The sequence below is a fragment of the Mus musculus genome, chromosome 1, assembly GCF_000001635.26.
Source record: "Mus musculus strain C57BL/6J chromosome 1, GRCm38.p6 C57BL/6J".
NCBI classification, from domain to species: Eukaryota; Metazoa; Chordata; class Mammalia; order Rodentia; family Muridae; genus Mus; species Mus musculus.
In genome coordinates this window covers 126,006,906-126,023,700 of record NC_000067.6, presented here as the reverse complement: position 1 = coordinate 126,023,700, position 16,795 = coordinate 126,006,906, and the positions used below count along the sequence as shown (strand labels likewise).

Genomic DNA, 16,795 nt, shown 5'->3' with positions numbered 1-16,795 from the left:
ACCCACATAAACAAAAGCCAAGCATGGTGGCACAGTCTTGTGCTCCTATTGCAGAGGCCATGGAGACAGACAGAGCCTTGGACTTCTCTGGCCAGCCAGAATAACCTACTTGGAAGTTCCAGGCCAATGAAATATTTTGTGTCACAAACACCTAAGGAATAACACACAAGAAGACATCTTTTACCTTACACACACACACACACACACACACACACACACACACACCAGTGCACACAAGCCTGTTTCTATGTGCACACATTTAATAAACAGTGTAATGAAGTAAGTTATTATCCTTGCAAATCTAAGTTGACACACTAGTGAAATATTTGAAGATATTTTTGCTCAAGGCTAGAGAGAGCAACACTTATCATTGAAAGGTTTAAAGACAAAGAGGCACGCTGAGGTTACCTTAAACATTAAAGGGCTGGAAGAGGAGTGTGATTGAAAACGGCCGATGTAATTTATCAGAGGAATCACTTTCTACCTGCAGAGTTGATAAGAGAGCCTCGGTACAGAGAGAGAGTGGATCAAAGGGTGTTTCCTGCAGGAGCGTGTTAGAGGGCACCTCCCAGGGCTCCTGTTTCGCCAGCGGCTCTGTGAGCACTCAAGGAAGTCAAAAGAAAAACATCAAAACCAAAGTCGATATGGAAAAACCAAGAGAATCCTTGGTAAGCACTTTGCCACGCTGGCTGAAAAACACTTGATTCGGGATGTTCTGGTAAAGTAGGGTGGTGCCAATCTGAGAAAAGACTGTTTATAATATGTAGACTGTGCTTTTTTATATTAATCTCTTCTTCCCTCCCTATTTTCTCCCTCTTTCCTCTCCTCCTCTGTGTATATTTATGTATGACTAGCAATGTCTCACATGTGTGGAGGTCAAAGGACAACATCCACTGCCATTCCTCCTGTCCACCATTTCTGAGACAGGATCTCCTGTTCATGGTTGCGTAGAGCAAGCTAGCTGCCCTACGCAGTTCTGTGGTTCTCCTGTATCCACGCTCCATCGCATCTCACTGAGGTTACAGACATACAGTATTATGCTCATCTTTATATGGATACTGGGTATCTAAACTCAGGTCCTCACCCTTCGATGACAAGCATCTTAGCTACCGAGCCATCTGCCTAACCAGAGAGAAAAAAAATTTAAAGAAGAGAGAAACACAGGAGACAACAGCTAAAACGGTGGCAGCTAAGACCTTGTGTGGGTGTGGTTCCCTCTGGGAATACTGTTCTCTTTGGGTCTATTTTCAGACAATTCTATAATCTCTGTGTATTACCAGAAAGTGTTGCTACCAAGATCATCTTAGAATGATACCCAGTGCTGGAAGTTTGTTTTGACGATGATTCTAGCATTGACAGCAACAAACGAGGAATGGGCTCGGAGATTTGAAAATGGCAGATGAGTTGAGAATGTGTCGGCTAGTTTGATGTTTTAGGTGCTGTCTACTTCTTATGAAAGCTGTACATAACAGGTGATCCTACATAGGCAGAGAGAAGTGAGCTACAGAAAGTATTTAAAAACAACAAAATAGTCTCAGTGTAACATGATTTTCTCTGGGGAGAAAGCTTTTGCCATAGAAGCATGACAATCTGAGTTTGAATCCCTAGTCCCCAAAATCTAGTCAGGGCGGCATGCTACTATAAATTCAAGCACTGGGGAGGTGGAGGCAGGAGGCTCTCTCCAGCTCACTGGTCACCAAGTCTACCTCCTTCAGTGAGCTCCAGGTTCCCCAAGAGACCTCCTCTCAATCAGCAAAGAGGAGAGTGACTAAGAAAGACATCTGCCTGTTCTACATGAATATGCAACCATGTGCGCATGCGCACATCCACACACCCACACAAACTTACACATACAACCCCCCCCCCCAACAAAAGCCAGGCACACGAAAAACTGGAAAGTACTTGAGAAAGACAGGTGACATTGAGCTCAGGCTGCACACATGTGTGTGTACCTACTGCAGATATGCAAGGATACAGAGAATATATGCAGATATGCAAGGATACAGAGAAAATATTCATTCTGTGTCCTCATACTTTAATAGAGTAAGGAATATAAGATATACTAACATTCTTTTCTGAGGAACACTTTGAAATGAGAAGTGATTGCATGTAGGGGGAAGTCGGGTGTTTGAAGAGAACAGATTCTAACAGCAACCCTGACTGGTGTTCACAAGTTGAAGCAACACCATCCTCAGGTAGGGTTTTACAAGCACATCTAAGACAAATACACATTGGGAAAGGTTTCTCCTCAGATAGGCTTGGACTCAAAGAGCTCTAAGGTCTTTCTTTCAAGCTGACTCTGTTCATTGCTGGGGTTCCCCCCCCCTCTCATTTTAGCCCTTGGCTCATATGACATCATAGCTCTTTGAAAACATTGATGTCCCTTGCATTATAAAACCACAAATTATAAGCATATCTGAAGCTGCCCTTGTAGTGTCACTGAAAGGAAAAAGGGAGAAGGAGCGTGGAGAAGCGTGCAATATGCTGGAAATTCAATCCTACTGATGGAAGGCTTTGATAGCCCAGCCGAGCCCCTTATCACAGGCACTCCATTTAACTATGCTCCATTTAATATGGCTCTGACAGCTTAGGGTATATCTTCACTGTACAGAAGGACCAAAAAAAAAAAAAAAAAAAAACCCAAAAAAACAAAAAAGAGCCTATGTTGAGCTTTAACAATTTCATTTTTGCTTTCTTATTACAGCCTAATGCTAAAGTAATTTAACATGCCTTTCCTTCCTCATCTGAAGTCTTCCACGGGGTAAGAGAAGGAACCTCTGCTCTTCCCAGTCTATCTGCAAGAAACACTCTTAATATTTCCTGTGAAGCACACGGATTACCTAACCAACCCAAGTTTACACAATCAATAGGGATATGCTAATTTTCCTCCTTCGCTGAGAGAGGAAATCAGTCAAGCTGAGAAGGCTTTTAACATAAAGGAGTATTATTAACCTGGATAGATGACCAGCTGTGAACGTGTCCTTGTGTATTCATACGCTGGACCTCAGCTTCCATCTTGTGTTAGGCAGAGTCTCTTGTTTGCTGTTGTATAGTCTAGGCTAGCTGACCTGTGGGCTTCTGGAAATTCCCCTGTCTCTGCTTCCTATATTGTCTCGGGTACAATGGGTTTGCAAGTTCATCCTGCCATGTCTTAGTGTTTGTGGGTTGCAAGAATCTGAACTCCGGTCAATATGCCCACAAAGCAAGCACTCTTGCCTGCCGAGCCATCTCCCCAGCTCCGTTTTTTAAAACTGTGATGTTGTTACTTGTTTCCTCACTTTTGTGAATTGTGCTAAGATTCCTGAGTTCAGGAAGGACTGTGCTTTCATGTCCTTTGAGATAGTAAGAAAGAGCAGAGAAAGCATATTTATCATGCATTATCATCTCAGGTAGGAGATTAGATGCAAAACAAAATGCATTCTTATACCATTGCTCATTATTGTGAATACCCCTGATCCTTTTAAAATTCAGAATTTAAGAGAATTCTCTTTCCCTGGGGCTCAAGGTAAATTTGCCGTCTGCTTATTTTAAAGTATGTTGGGAAGAAATTTCCTTATAGTAGTTGTTTAGTTGGAAACAATAGTGATAGATAACACCATTGATGTCTTAGCATTATCGTGAATGCAAACACTACTTCATTGTCAAGTCAATGCTAAGTCAAGGGTTTTCTTCTTTTTGACAGGCAGTACTCGGTGTCGAATCTGGGAAAACACACACACACACACACACACACACACACACACACACACACACACACACAGAGCAAACAACCTGCCTGCCTACTCCTGACCTATAGCCTCAGCCCTAAAAGCACTTCTCTCAAACCTCCTAACACAATGTGCCACCAGGCTTAGGTCTTCAGACAATAAAATTACATTTCTTCCCAAGAGCCCAAGGCATTTTTAACCATTTTAATATTTAGTGATTGTGATAAAATATCCTGACAGAAAGCAACTTAGTGGAGATTGGGTTTATTGTAGCTCACAATTCCAGGTCATAGGCCACTATTTTGAAGGGAAGTTGAGGCAGAAAATTCAGACAGCTAGGCACATCACATCTGTGGGCAAGGGCCAAGAGAAATGAATCCATGTGTGCTTTCTTGATTGCCTCCACTCTTATATACTAAAGTACCCTCAGCCTAGGCAATGTTACTGCCCACAGTGGGCTCCATCTTCTTGTGTAAGTTATCTTCATTAAGAAAATCCCCATAGACACGCCATAGGCCAATCCACACTGAGACTCTCTCATTCCAGATGATTCTAGGTTGTGTCAAACTGACAATTTAAACTAAAGATCATTGGTAATCATAATAGAAAGACTGTTTCGATATAAGTTTTATAGATACCTCTGTCGGGAACTAAAAAGGGGGCCTTGGGGGAAGAGTGGGTAGGGAAAACCCACACCCTGCCAGAGTTTTACCTATTCTCTGGTCTGTCAGGTGTGGGAGGGCTGCTATCTACCGTCCACTCATCCCCGGGTGGGCATCTAAGCCTCTGACCCACTCTTCCAGGGGTGGCAAGGGGCAGCCCTACCTGGGATTCCCGGAGCTACTTTGTTAAAGCCACCAGGGTTATGGGAGAGAGGGATGAGGAAAGAGGTTCCCAACACCTACGAGAGTGAGCACAGCCTTGATGAGCAGAGACTGTCTATGGTTTTAGAGCTTTATTGTGGAAAGGGCGGGGGTGGGGGGAGAGAAGGCTAGAGAGAAAGAGAGTAAGAGGGAGAGAGGAGAGGAGAAGACAAAGAGAGAGGAGAGAGGGGTAAGTGTGAGAAGTAAGAGGGAGACAAGTAAGAAGTAAGAGATAAGAGAGTGAGGTGAGGCCTAACAGCCCCCTTTTATGGTCTTTACTGTTGCTAGGTAACTGGGGAGGAGTTTAGCCTGAAGGTCAGAAGCTTGGGCCATTGCCTACGGGACTTCTAGCCATGCTTTTCTTGTGGGGGCGGTAACTTAGGCAGGGGCCCGAGTTCCAGGAGCATGAGGGAACGCCTACCATGTCATGAAGGTGAATTATCACACTTCAGGGTTCGGACCTCAGCTCAACTGGAGACCAGCCTGAAATTCTCCACATGTCTCCAATCCCTTTATGTCACAAACCACTTAGATTACCAGTAACTGCATATTCCTTTTTAGTATAGTTAAGATAAAAATGTATAATAGTACCAGCCATGCTTCACCAAAATAAATCCTCTCTCTATAGAACTTTAATTAAAGGCTTATGTTCCCACATCTGCCATCATTTTAAGACACTTAGCTCTATTTTTTTTGTGTGTGTAATTTAGACCAGTGGCCATGTTACTTGGTGCTTGAGATGGTTTTAAGTGTTGAAATGAAGGGTAGGGAAGACCTGCCCTAGAAAGATTAGCCGGGGTATGCTCTGCTTGCTGTCAGCTTCAAGTTGTTCCTTCCAATGAGTGGAAATTATCTTCTGAATAACAATCTTAACGAAAGATAGCTCCAGGCTCTTATTTAACACCTCAAGACAAAAATAAAAATCATTAGCAAAGTTAAAGGGGTGACACACCTCCACGGGGCATAGGACCTGTTTTAATGCATGTGTGTTAATAAATGATATGATTCTCTTCTCCCAAGTGTCACCTCTTCTGAGGAAAATCACATCTGCTAATAAAAAATCATCAAATACCATCCCATTAAGACAGGACTGCAGAGATGAAATAGCCAAAAATACTACCATAATTACACAAATGGTTATCATCTTATTAAGTCCTGCAAAATGTAATAATTTCAGCATCCTTAATTGAATGATTCCATTCCAAATGCTGTTTTGATGCAAATAAGCAGCCTTCCTTTTGCTAAGTTTTCTAAGACATGAAATATCCAAAGATATCAGCTTGCTCATTTTCCATCCCAGAATCATGGTCTTTTGGGTATCTTCCCCCTCTCCCTCTCCCCCTGCCTCTCCTTCTCCCTCCCTCACATTTTCATGGAAAGTCACTCTTCCTGACCCTTGAGTTGATTTTGGTTTATAAAAAAAAAATGCTGTTTACTTCAGAAGCCCATAGGTTAGAGTCATTCAAAGAGGACAGATGTATAGAATTCCAAATGGGGAGTTCCCTAAATATAGAGTTCAGTTGTGAAATCACATATATCTATCTGTCATAGTAGGTTGTAGTCTCACTTTTGCTTCTTGTGACTTTTGCAAACTCATTTCCTCCTGCCCTTCTGATAGTTTGAGTTAGTCATGATGAAGGCAGTGACATTTAATGGCCCCATACTGCAAGCTGATATCTAAAGCACCTCTTGAGCCCCACAATGGACATGGATTCAAGTTACATCATTAGACGATGAAGATGCTAACACTTGGGACCTGAAAGGTAGCTCAGTTAGTAACTTGTTCAAAGACCCACGTTCAATTCCCACAACCCAAATAAAATACCAGGCATGGTAGCATGAACCTGTGATCTCGATACCGGGAAGGTAGAGGCAGCCGGCTGGCCAGCCTAGCCTAGTCAGTGAACTCCAGGCCACTGAGAGACCCTGTCATAAAAATAAAAATGTGGTCAGCACCTGAGGAAGGACACCTGAACTTCTAAGGTTGACCTCTGGCCTCCACATATGACACTTATGCATCCATGCATGAGTATACATGCATGCGCATGTATGTGCACACATGTATACACACACACACACACACACACACACACACACACACACACACACTCAAACACTAGCACTAACACTAATACTGATACAAAGAAGAAACTCTCATTGAAACCAGAAACATTGCCCACATCAAACTATGTTTGGCAAATTCCCCATCTTGACCTAGAGTTATCTCACTTCCCAGCAGTGTTCCCACATCCCACCTGCTGCATGATCCAGAGTGAAAATTAATTTAAACTGGAGCCTATGAAAATATAATTAGGAAGAGAATCTGATGCCAAAATAAAGTATGTCCCTGATTTCCATACACAAATAGTTTTAAATAATATATCCTCTCTGTGCATTAAAATCTGTTTGTATAGAGAAGTGGAAGAATATGTCCTTCTCTGATACAGCTCTTCCCTCAGCTTGTACTTCAACAAGAAGACATTTCAGATCCATAACCTTTACCAATACCCCTTGGCAGATGCCCTTTATAGATCAATGATGCTTGGGTGAGTCTAGAAGCCATGTGTAGCATAGTCATAGAGTGTAAATAATTGTTTTTATCCCAGTAAGTGTTGAAAATTAAGAGGTAAAAAGGAGAGAGCTAAATCTAGCCCCAGGTCAGCATGCAGACAGATGACCATCTACAGCACTTGATGTAAGATAATGTTTGTATCATATTCAGCCTGCGCCCTGGGCACATGTCCCAGCAGCACTGCACCATTCTTGTTGTTGTCAGCTGCCCAAGTGACCAGTTGTGACATAGCTTATAGGAGCTGTTGTGGGGTTGGCATTGCCTTGAGAACTTTGCTGCCTTGATACTGAGACCATGTTCACACAGATGTAATGGCATAGAAATCCGAGAACCATGAAGTACCCTGTAAATGATATCAGCCTCTAGTCTAGCTCTCCAAGTTCAAATCTCAGCCCCTCCATTTCAATAAAGATATATCATCCCTGCCATTTCAGGGTCCTTCCTTCCTGAACACAGGAGTGTTGGGGGCAGCACCATTCCCTAGCATCAGGCCAAGCATGTCAGGCCTATGTGTAAAGCCATTGCACAGATGCTGGCACAGACAGTGCAAGTGTTGGCTGGTTTTGTTTATTCCTGTGTTGTGAGGAGGAGGAGTCACATTCATCCATGTGTGAGCATGCTATAAAGGCAAGAGGTCAACCTTAGTTGTCCCTCCTTAGGGACTTTGCATCATTTTAAAGAGAGGATCTTTGACTGGCGTAGAGTGGTTGGGCAGCAAGCCTCTGGGATCTTCTGGTTTCATTTCCTCAGTGATGGAATTACACGTTAAAACTCCATACCAGCACACATGGCTTTTTTACATGGGTGCTGAGGCCTCAAACCCACGTCATCATGCTTTTATGCCAGCTCCCCAAACCATTCAGCTGTTTTGATGATGGGTGTTCTTGATGCCCACGGTGCCCCACTGTTAGATCAGAAAGCCGGTGTTTCAGTTTTCCTCCCAGTGTTACTATTTAAGACATATATGCTAAGCTTAAGGAAGGCCCCAACCCTCAGAATCTCCATCTATAAAATAATATGACTTGATGGGACTCTTTCTACCATTCCTTTGGAGGCATTGCCATCTGGAGCTGGAGTATTCCAGCTTGAAGGGCTGAAGATTTTTTTTTTTTTGAAACAGGGTCACCTCTAGCTCAGGCTGGGCTCAAATTCATTATGCAGCTGAGGATGACCTTGAACTTTTACGACTTTTATGCCGTCATGCCTCTACCTTATGAAGGCTAGGATTTTAGGAATGTGCCATCACCATCACGCCTGGTTTATGTGGAGCTACGGGTTGAACCAAGGGCTTCATGCATGCTAGACAAGCCCTCTCCCAAGGGATCAACATCCCCAGACAGGAAAGGTTTTTAATATGACCCTTGCAAATGTGTCTTGCTGGTCTAGTTTACTGAGCACACAACACAGTCTCCTTGTTCCACTATAGAAAGAATGAAAAAAAAAAAAGACTTTCTTAGAGAGTTATGTTCTAGAGAAGGGTCACGCGACCTATATACGATTCAAGTATAGTCCCTTATTCTTATTAAAATAACTTATAGCAAAAGTCGGTGACTGAGAAGGAGTTATAGCTCCTTAGAATTTAATGTTTTCTAATACCCTGGTGTGAATGACTCCATTATAAAGTTTTAAAACCAAAGCAGTTAATCTTGAAAGCACACATAGAACCAGGGACCCTGTGAGTCCTGCAGTTCAAAGCTGGGGTTGTAATTCTGGAAATGGGCTCTCTTAATTAAAACCTGTAATGAAGCCAGATAATAAAGTAGAATAAAGTACACACACACATACGTTCATACTCCCACACAGGTGTATACACTCAGCACACTTATTACAGAATGTGCTATTATTATGAAGATTGAAAAAAACTGTTGTAGAATAATGAATAAGAACTTCTAGTATCTTCTTACTGCAGGGGGCCGAGGTCAATGAAGATGTACAAGAAGATGAAGAAGATAGAGTTGCTGACACTACTCTCCAGAGCCACATGATAGGTAAACATTCATGTGTTGCTTGATTGTCTCTCATTTTGATGCATTCTCTTGGTGCATTACTAGAGGCCTGGTCTCATGTGTCCCACTATTATGGTGGTTCTCAACTTTTGGGTCGAAACCCTTTCAGGAATAGCATGACCCTCTCACAGGGGTTTCCTAAATCCATCAGAAAACGACAGATAGCTACATTATGATGCATAACTGTAGCAGAATTACAGTTATAAGGTAGCAATGAGATAATTTTATGGTTGTGGGTCACCACAACATGAGGAACTGTATTAAAGGATCGCGGTATTGGGAAGATTGAGAACCACTGCTCTGTGGACATGAGGTGGAATTGTTTTCCTCAAAGAGGTTAGATGTTATATTAGTGACTTTTCCTGTTGCTGTGACATAATACCTGATAAAAGCAACTTCAGGGAGAAAGGGTTTAATTCTGGCTCACAGATCAAGGGCACAGTCCATCATGGTGGGGAGGGTGTGGCAGCAAGAGTGTGAGGCAGCTGCTCACAGGGCATCCACAGTCAGGAAGCAGAGAGAAGAAGGCTGGAGCTCAGCTCACGGTCTCCATTGTGTTCAGTCTGGGAACCCACCATACCATGGTGCTGCCCATTTTAAGATGTCGCCTTAGTTAACCTACTCTAGATCATTTCTTATAAACATGCCCAGACCCTAGTCTGATCCAGATGACATATTCAGAAGCTTGTCTCTGTGGAGATGCTAGATCCTGTGAAGCTGATAGTATAAACCATCACACATGCTATATTAAAACAAGTCGATTAGGTCTGGGCTTGGGGCTAGCATAATTGATAGAGTCCTTGCTTGGCGTTGACAAGGCCCAGGATTTGATGCCAAGTGCCACAAAAGAAAAGCAAGCAGAAACAGGAAGCCACACTATTTCTGGGGTCTCAGAGCCACACTGTGGAGAAAACATGGGAGTTTGCAAAGGAGTACAGGCTGAGCTGAAGAGAAGTGTGTGCGTCTGTTATACATGGAGGCAACACTGGGAGCTAGTACTTATTTTCCTAAGGGGAGAATCAGTTCTTAGAATATCCCTTTATAAAATGATCTCAAGTTGCAACTAATGCGGGAGTCTATTGTCTAAAAATACAGGGTGGTGGCTTTCTAAAATGGAACATTTTTTTAAAAATTGACACCTCATACGTAGAACTGTCTTAGTTTCTTGTCTGCTGCTATGATAAAATATTCTGACATATTTTATTATAAGTGCAACGTAAGAGGGAAAGGGTTTATTTATAGAGCTCACTGTTCAGAGGTGCAGTCCATTGTGGGGAAGTCCCAGCAGCAGCACCTGGAAGCCGTTGGTCGTTATATCCCGCGATGAGCGTGCGTGTTCGCTAGCTCCACTTCTCCATTTATGTATACAGTGTAGGAATGCACACTGAATGGTCCAGCCCACAAATAAGATGGATCTCTCCTCATCAAGTAAAGTAATCAATATACACCCTCGCGGGTAGAACCAGAGACCAGTCTTCCCAGATGACTTTGTCAAGTTGAAAGTTAACACTAATCATTACGAGAAACGAGTAAAATAAGTACATTCACTTGCCAAAACCTTCAACACAATTTTCTTTTCACTATTTCTGTCAAAACCCCTAAATATAGCTAGATCTGAACTTACTTCAACTTGTTAGGTGTTCCTTTCTTAATAAAGAAAAAAAATTATAATTATTCAGAAAATCTGGCTGAGATAAAAATGAACCCCAAAAACACAATAGTTAGCTTCCTGCTCCAAACTCGCTGAAAACTCTACAACCGTAAAACCAATCCAGTTGTATTTCTTAAAGTTGTACACACCACCAAATATAAAAGAAAAAAATGTGCCCAGTGAAGTGGGATTCAAGTACCCTGTTTTGGCCCCTGTTAGGAGACCATGTTGGAGGAAATATATGTGACTTTGCTCCGTGTGAGGAGACTGAAGAAGTAGTTGATTGTCAAATCCCCAGTCTACCTTGGGCACTTGTGGCATTCACTGTTCTTAAGGAGACACCAGTGGCTGTGAACACGCGTGTGCTGCTTAGGCACCTCGAGAGGCAATGGTGGAATGGATTGCTCTAGGAGTAGCAGACTGACCAATGTCTTAGTTCTTTTTGCTCAGCTAAAACACCCTGACAAAAGCAACTTAAGAGGCAAGGGGTATATTTTGGCTCAAGGTTTAAGGATACAGTCCATCATGGCAGCGAGAACACAGCAGCAGGAGACTGAGGCAGCTGATCCCACTGTATCTACCATCAAATGTAGGAGAGCATTGACTGTTTGCATGCTAATTCTCACCTCCTCAGCTTCTGTCTTCCATTTGTGCAGTCCAGAATCTCCTGCCCAAGGGATAGTCCCACCCAGAACTAATTCGGGTCTCCCCTACATCAATTATCATACTCAGACAATCCTCCATGCGCATGCTCAGAGCCTTGGGCTCCCAGGTGCTTCTAGATCTGTCAAGTTCACAATTAGCACTAACTATCACAACTGAATATTAAGTGCTAAGATGTGACTGCCTTGAGGGGGGTTAGTATCCAATAGCCTTTGTATCCATTGCTTTCACCGGGATGCCCTTAGCAGCCAACTCCCAGCACCCCCAGCTCTGAATGCCATATTTTTCCAGCATCCCCAGCCGTCTCCAGCAAACTATAATTTATTGTGTGTCTTGGAGGATTGTTGTCCCATTCAGTTTAATGAGACTGGCACACAATTATTATTCTTTTCATTTGTAATTAGGAATACAAAAGTCGTCGCAAACAGCTGAATGAGTGTAGTCTGAATCAGATTATTATTCCAAGACATCCTTTTATTACGGTTGTCAGTGTGAAGGGATTTAATTGGTACCAGTTCAGCATAGTTAGCTAATGTGCAAGTTAAATATTGTTTAACAGCCTTTGAGCATGATAGTCTGTAAAGCCTGGCTGGGTCTTCTTTTTCCCCTAATGAAGTTCTTTGACCTGTAAAAAAATAATCATAACAGGCAAAAGAGTCAGTTCTATGACAGAGCACTTGGCAAATGTGCTCAAGGCCCTAGGTTCAATCCCCGTCGTTACAAAATTGAGATTAAGGAAAAAAGACTGGGAGTGGTAGTTCAGTTTTCAACAGCATTTGCCCAGTAGACAGAAAGCATTGTTTTCCGTCTCTAGCACTGAATAAACCAAGCATAGTGCTGTAGTCAAGGTTCCTTTTTGCTATATAGCAAGTTCAAGGCCAGCTTGGGTTTTATGAGACCCACCAGAGTCTGAGGATAAAATAATAATAACAACAACAAAAGCAAAAACAGGAAAAAGAAGCAGTAACAACACAAACACTCATGCACACATATGTGTGTGCATACAAGTAATGTTACATGCTGCCTCTCTTCTTATATTCTTTTTATTTTCTGTAATAGATGGCATTTATTATTTGAGAGATTTGATCAAGTTTTATTGTTGTTACCTTCTTGAATTTTATGTCCCTATGCCATTAGCGATACCATGGAGGTCTCCGGTTTTCAAACCCCTTGCCTACAGGTTGCAAACTTGGTCCTGCCACTCTAAGCATCCCATTTCCATTGAAACAGAAAAACAGAAATGGGGAAAAATAGAAGCTTCCCAGGTTCCTGGTAGGCACTATCTAATACGGTGTCATGGAGAAATGGATCATACAGCCAACCCTCGCTGCAAAGGATGCTGGGAAAGTGCACACATTCGTTTCTAATCTCTGTCTTATGAAGTAGCAGAGGAAAAAGTCTGATACTAACTCTGAGCTAGCCATCAGTAGGAACGTTTTAAAGGTTCTCCCCATCTGAGACTAGCTAAGAGCCACCAATGTTTATTCCTTTTCCTTGTCCCATCACAGGGACTGAGAATATGTATTATTCCCATGCTGATTATCCTAAGCATGGTATTATCATCTATTTTGCAGTATTTTATAGCCATGATATAAACACCTTTTCAACAGAGAAAAACAGACAAGGAATTATGACCTGAAAGTTTGTGTTTGTGTCTGTGACCTCAGGGTTACTGTGTTGGTTTAGTCAAAGTGCCATGAGTTGAATAGAAAAGAAAATATTGTTAGCTAAACTGGATCTAAATACAAATGCAAGATTTATAAATTAAGGGGCTGAAGCAATAGCTCAGTGCTTAAGAGAGCATGCCGTTCTTACAGAGGACCTGAGTTCAACTCCCAGTGCCCACATTGAACAACTCAGGTCCACCTGTAATTCCCGCTGCAGGGGATCTGACTTCTCCTTGCTTTTGTGAGTACTGCTTGTCCACAAGCATACATATGCATAAGTAGAAGTAAAATATCTATGTAGAATTTTGCAAATTAAGTAAAATAAAGGCACTAGATATTTTTTCTTTAAAATAATCCTAATAAATGTCAGACTTTGTGTTAATGAGCAGCAAAAAAAAAAAAAAATGGCTGGTCCAATTTAATAGACGCTCTAGCATAAATGGTGTCTTTCCTACCCTTTTAACTATGACAGACTGATCCTATACATTAGCCTAATTGTCTGCTAACGTTAAACACTCTCAAAGGATTGGAGTACTATTGTCTTATGTTCAAATTACCAGCCAGTGGGGATAGAGAGTTTAATTGATAACGCTCTTGCTTTGCAAGCATGAGGACCTGGGTTTACTTCCAGAACCCATGTTGAAGACAACCTGATTTTGGTAGTGCATGCTTCTATCTCATCACAAGAAAAGTGGGCATGTAGATCTCTGGGCTCACTGAACAGCCAGCCTAGCCTACTTGGTGGCTTCCAGTCCAATGAAAGACCCTGTCTTTAAAAACTAGGTATGTATCACCTAGGAAATAAGAACAGAAGTTGAACTCTAACCTTCACACACATGTCCACCTATGAGCACCCACACACGTACCCTGACATGAATACACACAGGCACATAAGCATACATAAAGAAAGAAAATATCAGCCAGTAATAAAAAAAAAAATCACCCACAGTTGCAAGGTAACTCAGTGGGTGACACTTGCCACCAACCCTGATGATTCAAATTCAATATCTGGGTCCCACAATGGGAAAAAAAAAGAATTCCACAAGCTGTCCTTTGACTTCCACACATGGGCTGTGGCATACCTGTTCGTATACACATTCATGCAAATAGCTAACTAAACAAACAAGTAAATAAAGGAATTTATAACTAACCAGGTATAATAAAAATGTTTGAAAATTCCTCAAGACACAGGATCCAGGCATTTTTAAACAAATAAACAAAACCAACCAAACAAAAATCCAAACCCCCAAATATATTTTGAGGATTTTGAGGAAGAAGTCATATAGAATCTAGTGGTAGCCACAAAGCTATAAGACATAGAAAGGACTGCTGTTTAATGACCTCACACTTGTGCACATACCAACATCCACCTCATTGGATGGAGGTTCTATGAGCCCCATCTCAGTTCTGCAGCCTCTTAGGTGTGCTTCCAGCCTCTTCTGTAGAGGCTTTCCAGCACCAGCATGGCAAGACAGAGGACAGGGTCCCACTCCAGCCATGCAGCTTTCGATGGATGGCCAGAGCACCATGCCTTGGAGCTTGCACTTGTACTATTTCATTGCATTTACTACTTGAAAATTTCTTATGTCTACATAAGACATTCTGGTTGTTCTCACCCTCTCTCCTCTCTCCTCCCTACACACCCCCTTCGACCCCCTCCTCCCTTATGTTTTTGTTTTGTTTGGTTTCCTGACCAACTGATTTAGATCAAGGCTTTCTGTGTAACCAGAGGTTTGGAACGAGCCATTCTAGCTGATGGGCTCTCTATTGGGTATATAACTGACGACGATGACTGCCCTTTCCCTGGTATCCATCAATATCCAGTAGTTCAGCAGGGAGGAGAAGAGCTACTTAGGCTCGTCCCTGACCCATGGTTACCTTGTGCGGGCGCAGTACAGGCAGCCACAATTGCTGTGAGATTATGTTAGTAATGTCTGTGTCATGCCCAGAAGACAACATTTCACAGCCTGTCTCCCTATTTTCCGGCTTTTATGTTCTTTCCTTTCCCTCTTCCAACATTTTCCCTGAACCGTGGAGGGTCCTGTTCAGAGAGTTCTCTTTGCTATCCCAAGAGCTGCTATTGCCCTCAAGGATTCCTATAGCCCAATACGTTACTTCCTCCTCCCTCCATCCCCAGCCTGGGCTAATGTACAAAGTAGGAGGCGATCAGAAGTCCCTTTGAGTTCCTTATGTCCTTAAACCTGTACATTTCCAGTTTGTCAGGGTGTAGTCCCCTTATTCCTGTCTTCTCGAAGACTTTAGTTAATACGGAAATATAAGTTATGTCACTATAGAACCAGATTAAGCAGGACTCTTTCATATCAGGTATTTGCATTATACTTCAGTAAATAGTAACCTCTATTTAAGTGCAGTTCCTGGGGGCTGTAGGTCTGAGATATTCAAAGTGCTTGGTTAGGCAAATGACAGGATAAGGAAGAAAGAAAACTATCAAGGCCACCTTACATAAGAAAGGGATAGTTTTGCATAAATGTACTTCTGCCTTAAAACTCAGAAGTGAAACAAAACTATTTTGAGCCAAATAATAGTAAATTTGAGACAGCTTAGATATTTTACCTGTGACATAGACAGATACCTGTACCCTTTTCATCTATCCACACAGCACCTAGCCTAGTCTGCAGCCCCGTGCGCAGGGCACAGAAGGCAGAAGGGATAGAGGATGCACAGGATGGATGATTGCTACTGTGGAGGTAACGCTGTATTGTGTTCATGCAAGGGAGACTCAAGGCAGCAGCATCCTCACCGCAAAGGAGGAAGGGCTTGGCTGAGTGCCAATGTTATTATAACTGTGCTTGTTTCCTTGGTTGTAAGAAGAAAGTAAGGCCTGTTCCACAGGCTCTTCCAATGACTTTGCTTGAATCAAGAACAAGAAGCAGGGCAATGGCACTTGCCAAATAATATCAAAGCCCAGATAGAATATACTTAAACATAGTGGTCCATAGTGGATCTTATCTGGATTTTGTAGATCACATTTTGTCTTAACTCCAAGACTGTATTTCTCAGACTAGAAATACAGGGAGTAACTGAGAAGCTCTAAGTTTCAGAGGTTTGAACAAGAGTAGAAATTTCTTTGTGTGTATGGGATAATATTTTTGTGTGTACTTGTGTGTATGTATTCACAACTGCATGTAATCACATGTGCATGGGTGACTCATGTGTAGAGTCCTTAAGCACTCCTGCATTTGTACACATGTGCACATAACAACACCCACTCATACATCCATGGACACAGCTGACCCTGCAAACCCATGCACACTAAATAAAAAGATTTCATGTTAAAGGACACAAGGATTCCTCGCAATGTATATATTAAGTCTACAGTGTTCTAGAAATGCTTTAGCTGAATCCAAGAGGCAACTGTGAGAACAAATCAGGTGAAGAAAACTCTGGCAAAAGGCAGAGGTAAAAATTGAGTTACTGATGACATGTGACTGAGAAAAGAAATAGAAACAGGGATTCTTTTGGCTTGAACCATAGATGTGCATCAGAAATAAAAAAATGAGAATTTTCAGTCAATCCATTGTAATGCAGAGCTGATCTAGGAACCTTTGAAGATATGTTGCAGCACAACTTTTAAAAATCAATTCATTGCAGACACTTCAGGACAAGACTCCATCTAGATCTACCTTGTTGGTTTTGGGTTATTAT

At 42.1% G+C, this 16,795-nt stretch overlaps 1 protein-coding gene across 21 annotated transcripts in view; it reads left to right on the top strand.

The window, feature by feature from the left end:
• Nckap5 (NCK-associated protein 5) overlaps window positions 1-16,795 on the top strand; it is a 917,161-nt gene that overhangs the window by 807,096 nt on the left and 93,270 nt on the right. For 20 of the 21 annotated variants that reach the window (NM_001081756.1, NM_172484.3, XM_030252625.1 and 17 more), the window contains 2 exons: window positions 491-668; window positions 9,052-9,130. In NM_001081756.1, the coding sequence (NP_001075225.1) occupies window positions 491-668; window positions 9,052-9,130 (257 nt within the window). The remainder of the gene's footprint in view (window positions 1-490; window positions 669-9,051; window positions 9,131-16,795) is intronic. The other variant, NM_176957.3, reaches the window with a different exon arrangement.